The 11,154-nt window shown below is 42.3% G+C and overlaps 1 protein-coding gene across 2 annotated transcripts in view; it reads right to left on the bottom strand.

Moving 5' to 3' along the window:
• Positions 1-443: 443 nt before the first annotated feature.
• RSBN1L (round spermatid basic protein 1 like) overlaps positions 444-11,154 on the bottom strand; it is a 52,249-nt gene continuing 41,538 nt past the window's right edge. For both annotated transcript variants that reach the window (XM_061366342.1, XM_061366343.1), the window contains 5 exons: positions 9,685-9,822; positions 9,345-9,487; positions 5,625-5,792; positions 1,634-1,742; positions 444-1,540 (listed from right to left, as the gene is read on the bottom strand). In XM_061366342.1, the coding sequence (XP_061222326.1) occupies positions 884-1,540; positions 1,634-1,742; positions 5,625-5,792; positions 9,345-9,487; positions 9,685-9,822 (1,215 nt within the window). In that variant the 3' untranslated portion in view covers positions 444-883. The remainder of the gene's footprint in view (positions 1,541-1,633; positions 1,743-5,624; positions 5,793-9,344; positions 9,488-9,684; positions 9,823-11,154) is intronic.

The following is an 11,154-nucleotide window of genomic DNA, read 5'->3' as shown; positions in this document are numbered from 1 at the left end:
ATTATTTGAAGGGGGATGTTGTTTTTAAGTTTTAAATGTGAAATGGAGCCGCCTTAATTGCGGCTGAAGCAGGGCAAAGAGGCAGGCACAGAAGGGAGCTTGCTCCCTTGCACCAGCTCATCTAGAGAGGTGCATGCAGGTCCTGGAGCCCATGGGGTGTCCAACTGTTCTCACAACAGGGAAGGTCTATCTCTGTTCCACTTTTACATCTGATGCAGGAGTCTGGGGAGTGCCACACTGAGCCCCTGTGAAGGAAGTACTGGTTCTGTGTTCTGACTAACCTCAATTTATGGAGAATGCCTCAACTCTACCTTGGTTTGCTACAGCTCCTCATCCCACAGCGGCATGAGGGCATCCTATGCATTAGTGCAGGTAGAAACATAACCATTTAGAGAGGCAGTTGAACTGAATTGTTTTTTGCAGACCCAAAAATAAAACCAATCTGTTGTTATGAACCTTTATTAAGCGGCTCACATTTCAGTATAAATCACACTAAAAAGATCTTTAAAAAAGGATATTTACACTACAGTGCTGACACATTTAAAATGAAAAAATTGGTATAAATAAGCTCTATGGAAAAGCCTGGAATTGTCAAAAAGAATTCTGGCTCATCTTACAAAAAATATATATGTTAAATGTCAGCTCTACTCTAAAACCTACAACTCAAAATTATTTAAAGACTTCTTTATGTTAAACCTGCAGTGTTTACAGTGCATCTGGCCCTAAGTGCTTTGATACTTCACAGTTATGGACAGGCACTGAGGAATGTTACAAAGCTACATAACTATTTTCTGTAACAGATGCGAAGGCAAGTCACAAACTTGCCTCACAGAATTTATGAATCATTAAGTTTAAAAAGGAATTTAAAACCATATATACAAATTTAGCACAAAAAATCATCCTCTCTTTGTCCATGCAGTTTTGGATATGATGAACTATGCTGTCTTGTATCATCTGGATGTATGTGACCTCCAGAGCATAACTTGCCTTGTAAGTCCTTGCTGCCGGGTTCAAATTTAGAATCCGTTTCCAACTTAAATGCCGTCAATTCAACATGATCCAACCTAGTCTGAACAGTCTGGCCCCTGGCATCATTGGGTGCCACTGTCTTTTCAGGCAGGTCGACATCCATGCGTTCTTCCTTTATTCGGTGAGAGGTGATAGGTTCGTGTTTTACCGGCATGAATTCCTGCTGCAGGTACTTTGTCTGGAGAGCAGCTGAGAATTTGGCGTCTTCGGAGGTATTTTTGCTCATCGTACAAATTCTGCTGTCAGTCTGAAGTCCAATAACCGAAGACTTGGTGTCTGCAGAGGTCCCTGCTTCAACAGTACTCGTATTTTGAGAGAGTTCTTCCTCTGAATGGTACAGCTTGAGCCGGATGTGCCAAGCCAAACTGCACACAGCTGAAACTGTCTTGAACTGGTGCACGACATTCCTTGGGATAAAATAAATGTCATTATCGAATAACTGAATTCTGGCATATCGGATGCCTTCCCTTCTCAGCTGATTGAGCTTTGCATCATCAACCCACTGGACACACTGGAGGAACAAAGGGAAAGGAAGGAAAAAAAGGGGTGAAAAGTCTAATTGAGCCTCACAGGATACCCGGTCAGAAGTGGCGAGCATGCTTACCTGTGAAAGCGGAGGCTCATGCAAATCTAATTGCATTCGCTGAACTACCTCCAAGAAGTCTTCAGCATGAAAACAAATTACATCTTTGGTTATACGAGGCTGCTCAGACCTACAGAAGAGTAAGAATTGCACAATCAGAGCCTGAAACTAACACACTACAGAGAGTAATGAAGAAAATCTGCAAGGATAAGCAAATGATAAAAAGAACACAGCCTACATTTTGAAGGAAAAAAGATGGTCTAAAAAGGCCAATTCCCAAACACAACCTCATTAAACTGGTTAAACAAGTAACCACAATTTCTTTACAAGTACAGTAAAAGCAGCAATGAAAGGTCAACAAAACTCGCTACATTTAGTTTTTATTTTCAACTGACCTCTGTCTTGATGCTGAAAGACAGATGCTTCAGATACACTGGGCTTACTCTACCACCACTCTAACATGATATAACCATCAGGTACCTCAAAATATGCAGCAGCCTGACTAGTACTGTGGCAACCATTGCTTAGTATCTTTACCTCAAACACCTTGTTCAGAGTTAGCAGTAAGGCTGTATCTACACTAAGCTGCCACAATGCAAGTACACAACAAACACTGGCATCCTCTACAAAGCATCCCTAAAGAATACAATCCTATTTGTGCTCACTAGAGAGTTACAGAAGACCAAAATCTGAATTAGGGTTAGTTTCCATATTCAAACTGTAGGAGAATTCACCTCTTGTCCTACATCTCCCCCACAGAAATGCCCAACATTTATACTGTTCCTCTAGAGACATTATCTAGAATTAGCTAACAAAAGGCAGTACCAGCTACGACCCTTACCACTTTCTGATCTAAAAGCCAAACTCACTTCTTCAATGGAAATACATAAAACTAAGCTCCATATGTGTATTTCTGAGGGATGTTTGGGTTTTAAAGTTTTTTAAAAATGTGGTGATACAAAGATTCCATTTATATAGGATAAGGCTCATGTTGGAGTGGGTATGCAAAGGAAATTTATCAGCCAGAGAGAGCCTGGTTGATGACTTTCCTCCTCCATCCAGTGCTGAGTCCTACTCAGTCTGATGGAAGCACACCACCTTCAGAACTGCACTAAGGATGTGCTGAAAGGAAACATGAGCCACTGGGGTCCCCCCAACTCCTGCACACAGCCTAACCCCTTGCCCTGCACCCCTCTGCCACCTCCACCCTGCCACACAGGGCCACAGCCTCGGATCTGCTGGGCCCAGGGCAGGAGCAGACACAGCGAAACAGCTCAATGCATTTCAGCATTTGTTAATGGATGTTCCAGCACTCTTTTATAAAAGCAAGACGATAATCTATCTTTATATTTTTATATACATATACACAGTGTTACTAATGTCCCACAAAGCAGGCAATGATGTGCAGTTTATTGGGCTTTTTAAACTGAAGAGACATGTTTATTTTATTTGGGTCATGACCTCAATAAAGCAAAAAATAACCAGTCTGAGGCTATTTTTAGAGTCCCAGATCAACTACTGAAAGTATGCTAGGGAGAGTGTGCAAACCACATATTTTACTTTCAGTTTTACAAAGATTAAAATGCCTCTATATTTTGGTCTGTCTGCTCCTGTAGAGGATTCTAGCACTGAAAACAAAAAGCTTACAGAAACATCTCTGATCGGTGGCGTAAGATGTAGCAGCTACATTCATCTTCATTTTATAATGCAGATCTGTTTGGGTTTGTTGGTTTGGTTTGTTTGGGGTTTTTTTCTTAACACATCTGCCTCCGGAGTTGACCATATTTGTTAATGAAGGCCAGGTTGGATGGGGCTTGGAGTGACCTGTTATAGTTGAAGGTGTCCATGCCCACAGCAGGGGGATTGGAACTGGACTGTTTTTACAGCTCCTTTCAACCTAAACCATTCTGTGATTCTGTTAATATCTGCATACTAAAAGAAATTCAGTCCAAAGCAGTGTTTTCACAGCAGTGTGTACTGTGTTTTACACATTATACAGGACAAAGTATAGTTAATGATTGGTTTTAAATCATTCCTTTTTCAGTCCCTATATATACGTACAACAGTACGGGTTACGAGCTGTGTTGCAATTCTGTCACAAAACATGACACGCCTTTTGTAAATGTAACAGAGAAAACATTATTGACATAATTTTGATTCCTGCATTTGCAGATTTGGTATTTAGCACAACTTAGAGATTATATTCTGTAAAACCTTAAGTTTAAAGGGTGTTGTGCTCCCCTTCCCAAGCAAAACAGCAGCAGAATAGCTCAGTTATATGTCCAAAACCTCATTAAATCCAAGCAGAACTATAAGATGACTTCAGAAAACTCCTCTTAGAGCACTGCTACAACTATTTATGACCATTTTTTTCCTTAACCTCATTCTTTAAAAGGACTGGACTCTTCTTGCTGTAACTTCAAAACACATGCAAGACTACAGGTTTAACCACATACATTTCTGACCTAATGCATCAAGTCTGGCACTATATAACAAGTCTGGCAGTATATAACAAATTCCTGTGATCATACAGAGAAGCACTAACAACTTCATACTCTGGAACACCAGCTTGAAAGCTGCTTGCTTAAGCACAGGACAGAGAGTTTCATTTTGCCAGTAGCAATGCTATGAAGTGCCTTTTGCTGTCCCTGTCACAACCCATATGCATTTCCCATATAAAAATCTTCAAAGTTTCCCTGATTTAAAATTTCAGTGGCATTTCATGAGTTCACTGCAAAAGTGATACACTAAGGCATTAGGTAATCAGCATGATCACAGCACCAGTGTTTACCACATTCCAATGCAGTGCAGCATTAGAATCTTGAGATGAAGGTTTAGGATGAGAATGGGCAGTTCTCACTGACATCTGAATTATTATCAATTTAAACCGCTATTAATTTCCACAGGCAGGCAAGTTTGGGGAGTGGCATTTTGTTTGGTTTGTTGGGGTTTTTTACTTCTTTAGATAAAGCTTTGAGTCTCTCTCATATGTGCAAAGGATATCAAAATACTCAGATTACACAGAATCTCAGCTCTTGCCCTGCTGCCCCTACTTACTCTTAATTCACTCCAGTTTCTCACAGTCAGAGCAAGCAGGAAGTTAAGGCTCCAGCTACCAAACTGCAGAAGAACTCAGCTCCAAATCTCAGAGCCCAAAAAACAAACACACTAACATCTAACAATCCAGTTCTTCCCCAGCAGCAATTATACCATTTTATATTTCCCTGAACTCATGCCAATTAACGCAAATTTGCATCTTTGCATCCAAAGGGAATTCACTCTTCTAATCTCTAGACAAACAGCAAAAGGTGTTTCTAGTGTTCACATATGAAAAGGTAACCTTCAGAACTAAAGTCATTCTCCCAAACCTGGGCCAGAAGATCCTGAAAAATGCTGCTTAGATCTGGGCCAGGAAGCCCATTTAATTATGGACTTTTTATTTGACTAAAAAGTAAACAGCTTCAAATAAGATACATTCACTTCCTGAATCTCATTTGGGAATTCCAAAGACAGACACTAAAGAGTGTCATATAACCTCCAACAGGATTATTCCTTATTCATAAATAAATCAGGGTTGTAACAGCCATGACTTTGAAGCAGCAGCATAAAAATTCTGCTCGTTTCCAGACAACACAAAGAATTGCCCCAAGGTCTTCCTGTGCACCTCTGAGGCAGAAACTTGAGTTAGTCCTTATGCACTACTTAAAGCAAAACAAAGTGTGCTGTGTTTTTACACCTAACATTAACTCTCTTACAGCAACCATATTATAGCTGTAAAACTGTCACTGCAAGGCACCTTTCTCCTTTCAACCCACAGCAATGCTGTATGCAGTCTAGCAGAGGGCAGACAATCACATCTAGTGAACAGACAGGGGTAAGAAAAGAAGTCCGGTATCTACTAAATCTTCATTAAATCCCTAATACTAGATTACCTATTCCTTCCACCAATTATAAATGGAAATTGAGGCAGATATTTTTCAAACACCTCAAGTGGAAGTCAGTCACCACTTACCACTCTCCACAGTGCACAGCCTTCAACACTCCCACAGCAGCTGTAGTCTGTCGTTCAAAACCTTGTCCTATGTGATCTGCATGGGCTCGTGTCCGGTCTTCAAATAGCATTTCACGGGGTTCACTGGTTCGAGGTAGGTACTGCAAGTTTTTTATTTCATTGGTAGTTCTGTATTAGAAAAACAGCATTAGTAATATAGAAATTGCTCTTAGTTACCTGATGTCCACCACAGCCAACAGGATTAATTTTCTCCCTTCAGTGAGAACATGCCGTCAAATGAGTAAGATAGTAACACTCAGGACAAATTCCAAATGTAATGAGCTATGCAAAAAATCAGAATAGCTATGCAATTAAAGAAGAAAACCCCAAACAAAAATAACACACCACCACAGTGTCAGGCCCTGAGTGCTCTAAAAGACCCCAAAGACAGAGCAACCCCACCTGCAGTCTCCACCTACCAACCCAGCCACAGAGACCAGGAGCTCTATTTAAGCCATACTGCAGGAGCACCTGTCTGGACCTTAGCCACAGACATGGTGTCCCACAGACTTGCTTCCAGCTTGACCTCAGGACGCCTTTGCCATGACAGAGCTCTCTGGCCGTCACTGGACCTGATCTTCACTGGCAGACTGACTTCCTGGTTTGACTTCCCATCACCAGACCTGCTCCATCACCACACTCTTCCCTGATGCACTCACTGGAGGCTGGACCTACTGTGAGCACAGCCCCTGGCAGAGAACTGCTGGCCTCTGCTGCTTCTTGACTAGGAGATACACATTTTAATTCTCCCTGAAGTCTTCCTTCATCATTCATGTTTCTACCAAACTGCTGGGAAATGCATACGGATATTAAGTTCCCATTTGCAGAACTGGGAGTGAGGAACAGCAAGAAGTTATTTCTTCAGGGTTTAATGGAAGTGAAGGGCATGCTGCAAAGTGGGATCAGAGCCACAGCACCATTTTCTTGGCCACCTGGAGCCAACATTGTGTGCTGCACTCTTCCAAGAGCTGTTTATAATCGTTAACATAGCCAAGGTTGGAAAGGACATCTGGAGAGTGTGTAGTCCAACTTCACCCATTCAACTAGAGCAGGTTGCTCAAGACCATGTCCAGCCAAGTTTTGAGCAACATCAATGACAAAGACACCAGAAGCTCACTGGGCAACCTCTCCTAGTGCTCAACTACAGTAAACTTCCTTTTTTTTTCTTATTTTAAATGGAATTTCTTGAAATTCAGTTTGTGCCCATTACCTCTGACTGCATTACTGGGCATTGCTGAAAAAAGCCCTTCTTACAATTTCTCATCAGATGCTTATACACAGTGGTATGATCGTTCAAAGCCTTCTTTTCTCAGGGGTAAATTCCAGTTACCATAAAATGGGTTGAGTTGGAAGGGATCTTTATCTAGTTCCAAATCCCCTGCTATGGGCAGGGACACCTTCCACCAGACCAGGTTGCTCCAAGCCCTGTTCAACCTGGCCTTGAACACTGCCAGGAATGGGGCAGCCACAACTTCTCTGGGCAACCTGTGCCAGGGCCTCACCACCCTCACAGGGAAGAACTTCTTAACATCTAATCTAAACCTACCCTCCTTCAGTTTAAAGCCATTACCCTTGTCCTGTCCCTACCTGTCACCATAGGAAACCCCTCTCCAGATTCCTTGTTGGCCCCATTTAGGTACTGGAAGGCTGCTCTAAGGTCTCCTTGGAGCCTTCTGCAGGCTGAACAAGCCCAATTCTCAGCCTGTCTCCATAGGAGAGGTGCTTCAGCCCTTTGATCATCTTTGTGGCTTTCCTGTGGACCCACTCGAGCACATCCATGTCCTTCTTATTTTGGGGATCCAGAGCTGGACAGAGTACTCCAAGGTGGGGTCTCATAAGAGCAGAGGGTTCAAATCACCTCCCTCAACCTACTGGTCACACTCCTTTTGATGGAGCCCAGCATTAATTTCTGAGCTGTGAGCACCCACTGCTGGGTCATGCTATGTTCTCCCATGCACTCCTTTTCCATCACCAGACCTGCTCCAGTATGCCTATGTCTGTCTTGGACCAGCAATCCCAGAACTGGACATGGTACTCCTCAACCTGCTGGCACTGCTCTTCTCAACACTGTCCAGGAAGCTGCTGGCCTGCTTTGCCACAAAGACAGACTGATGACTAACAATCAACCTGCCATGACCAGGGCCCCCAAGTCATTCTCTGGGGGGCTGCTGTCAAGCCAGTTGGGCCCCAGCCTGCACTGGCACAGGGGATTATTCCTTTAGGAGTAGGGATTTGCACAGCCCTGTGTTAACCTCATCAGTCCACTGAGCTGGCCCATTTCTACAGCCTCCTAAGGTCCCAATGAGTGGCAGTACAACTCTGTGATCTATCAGCCACTCCTTCCAGTTTTGTATCACCTGCAAACTTGCTGAAGGTGAGTGGCACTGGTCACACTTCAAATCCTGTGTTCAGTTCTGGGCCCCTCACTCCAAGACAGACATTGAGGTGCCAGAGCAGGTCCAGAGAAGGGCAATGAAACTCGTGAAGGGTCTGGAGCATGTCTGATGAGGAGCGGCTGAAGGAACTGGGGTTGTTCAGCCTGGAGAAGAGAAGGCTCAGGCAGGATCTTACTGCTCTCTGCAACTACCCGAAAGGAGGCTGTAGCAAGGTGGAGGTCGGTCTCTTCTCCCAAGTAACAAGACAAGAAGAAATGGCCTCCAGTTGTGCCAGGGGAGGTGTAGACTGAGTATTAGGAAAAATGTATTCACCGGAAGTACTGTCAGTCACCAAAACAGGCTGCCCAGGGAAGTGGTTGAGTCATCATCCCTGGAGATATCTAAAAGACCTGTACATGTGGCATTCAGGGACATGGTTTAGTGGTGGACTTGGCAGTGCTGGACTTCATGATCCTGAAGGTCTTTTCCAACCTAAACAATTCTATGGTTCTGTCCCAGCCATTAATGAAGATGTCAGACAAGGGCAAATAAAGCACTGAGTATCTTGGCCTCTTGTGTGTCCCTTTGCCTCCAGACCCTATGCCCCACTCTGCAGACACCTTACATTTTCCTAGTCTTTTTTCTGCAGTCCCATTTGTCTGTAGACGTCCTTGTTGCCCTTCACATCCCCTGCCAAATTTAGCTCCAGATTGGCTTTGGTTTTAACAGCATCCCATTTATGGTTGGACAGTGTCCCTGCTTCCACTTCTTGTATGCTCCCTTTTAATGTTTGAATTTTGAACCAGATAACTCCAAGGACACAATTTTTCATGACATATAATATTCAAGTTCTGCAGAGTACATCCCTAGTCTTAAGCTGGTACTTATACCTAGTACCACAGAAAAGCTTAAAGGTGCCATTTAATGTTGGAAGTGTTACCTTTCAGGTGAGAGAAGCCCTTGTCCCTTGAGGTGTTTAAACATCCACTCACATTTAAGAAAAGGGGTATTAATTGCAGTCTTGTGGCATACATCAGTAGTTGTATGCCTGTCCACATTTCCCTGCAGTTTTCTCCTGAAATTCCTACTGGAGCTCCAAAAAGGACCAGATTTGGCTGAACAGTAAACAATTTTGAAAAATACACATCCTTACAAAACAAAGCAACTTGAAAGTATATTTTGAGATGACAATTTATGGAAATTTATACTAAGGTATAGTATCAACCAGTAAAAGGATTGGGATAAAATGGATTTATAGAGAAAGAATACTGACCAGACATTTATCAAGCAAAATCATTCAACATACCTCTTCCTTTTGAAAGGTGACTTTGGCATGTCAGCCACAGGGATCATCTGCTCTCCTGGACGTACCCACATAATGGGCCCATCATCACTGTCTTTACGACTCTCTAATTTTAAGCTAGAAAGTGTTCCCCATGGCAGTGTACACTAATGGGAAATATAAGCCACAATTTTCAAGTGAGTTACTTTAAAAACTTTTTAAAAGCAGCCTTTATCTGTCACAACAAAAACATTTATTATACCACTCTATTACCTAAGCAAGTATTACGTACTCTCACTTTATTGTAACAGTACTAGACAGTATATTGCCCCCCTTCTCCCAACCCATTCCCTTCTGTTCTTACTTTTAAGAAGGGTGATTCTTCCAACATATCAAGGAATTCAGGGAAGTAATCCCCCACTTCCTCATCAACTGCTCCAACCAGGCTGATCTGTCTCATTGGGCCAGCTCTATACGTACCATGAGAGTATGTTCTTTTTACCTACAAGCAGAATATGACGACAAAAGTTATACCAAGTCCAAGGCTCAAAGTCTACATTCAATAAACACCTTTAATCTCTATGCTTATGCTTTTTGATCAGTATTAGTCCTACAGTCTTCAGTATACTTAAGATTATGAAGTCAACCACTGAACTCATTATCAGAGACAGAAGTTCTTAAAGATATATGAAACTTCTATTTTATTTTAAAAGCTGAAGGTAAGGTTAACTATTTATTGCCTTTCAAGAAAATATCATTCCAAAGTAGTAACCGTGAAAAGCTATTAAAGTATGTTATGCTCAGTAACTAGTAAATAACGATTCTTACCTGGATTACTCAAGTCTAGCTGAATTTTTACCTTTTTCCTGTAACAGTTAGGCAGGACCCTGAGTTACAATTAAACTCGTAAGTATTCCCTCTGCTAATAATCCTCCCCAGTATGGCCTCTGTGTGAGTACATAAACTAGAGCTACTAATTACCACAGTGAAGACAAGGCCCACAAAGAGCAAAGGAAGAGAGAATGGTAACTATTCCTTCTTTTGTTCTGATGTGTTAACATGTCCTGTGCTGCCTTAAAGCTTTAAGGGCTGTAACATGCACCTCTCAGGAAAATCTTTACTTTGAACCTGAAGAGAAACACATATTCTTACAAGGCTTTTTTCAATAATCTGATCTGTCATGTTACATCTACAAAATACTTAAGCACGAGACTGATGAGAATCACTTCCCCTTAAGCTTCCAATCTCCTGTTTAGCAGGCTGAAAGACATAGTGCTATTAATAGATGAAATATGACTAGATCAGAGCAGAGGGAAGAGCAGATGGATTGCTGCACAACCAAGTAAGGCTCTCACATTGCACCTCTAGATGTTCTGCATCCAAAGCAAGAAAATTTAAAAAGGAGCAAGGAAAGCAGTTAAATGCAGTATTGCTTACCTATGGCCCTCCCGCAAACAGCTGACTAAAAGTCCTATTAATTATGGCAGTGCAGAGGAGAATTAGCAGCAGTTCCTGAAAACAGGACTAAATCATACAACATGGAACAACAGCATGCCCTTTGAAGAAACTAAACTGATGTAACCAAACGCACTCCAGAGATGCAGAACCAAATCATCTTCTTCAGACCACCTCACTCATCATACACACCCAGGAAACGGAGGACAACTTACAAGATGTCTGAGCTTGTAAGCTTGTATGACTTGAACAAGCCATATTGAAAAGAGCAACACTGCTAGACAGCAGTATTCCCCTATGCCCCAAACCCTTAGTCATACATTCCTGTAACTTTTTTGCACAGCCAGTTGGTGATTTTGCGAGAAAGCATCAGAAAACA

The sequence above is a fragment of the Neopsephotus bourkii genome, unplaced genomic scaffold (genome assembly GCF_033783945.1).
Source record: "Neopsephotus bourkii isolate Nb327-2 ecotype Australia unplaced genomic scaffold, CSIRO-AGI_Nbou_v1 NB_1328, whole genome shotgun sequence".
Taxonomy (NCBI): domain Eukaryota; kingdom Metazoa; phylum Chordata; class Aves; order Psittaciformes; family Psittacidae; genus Neopsephotus; species Neopsephotus bourkii.
The sequence above is the reverse complement of the archived record's forward strand: the minus strand, read 5'-3'. Positions and strand labels throughout refer to the sequence as shown.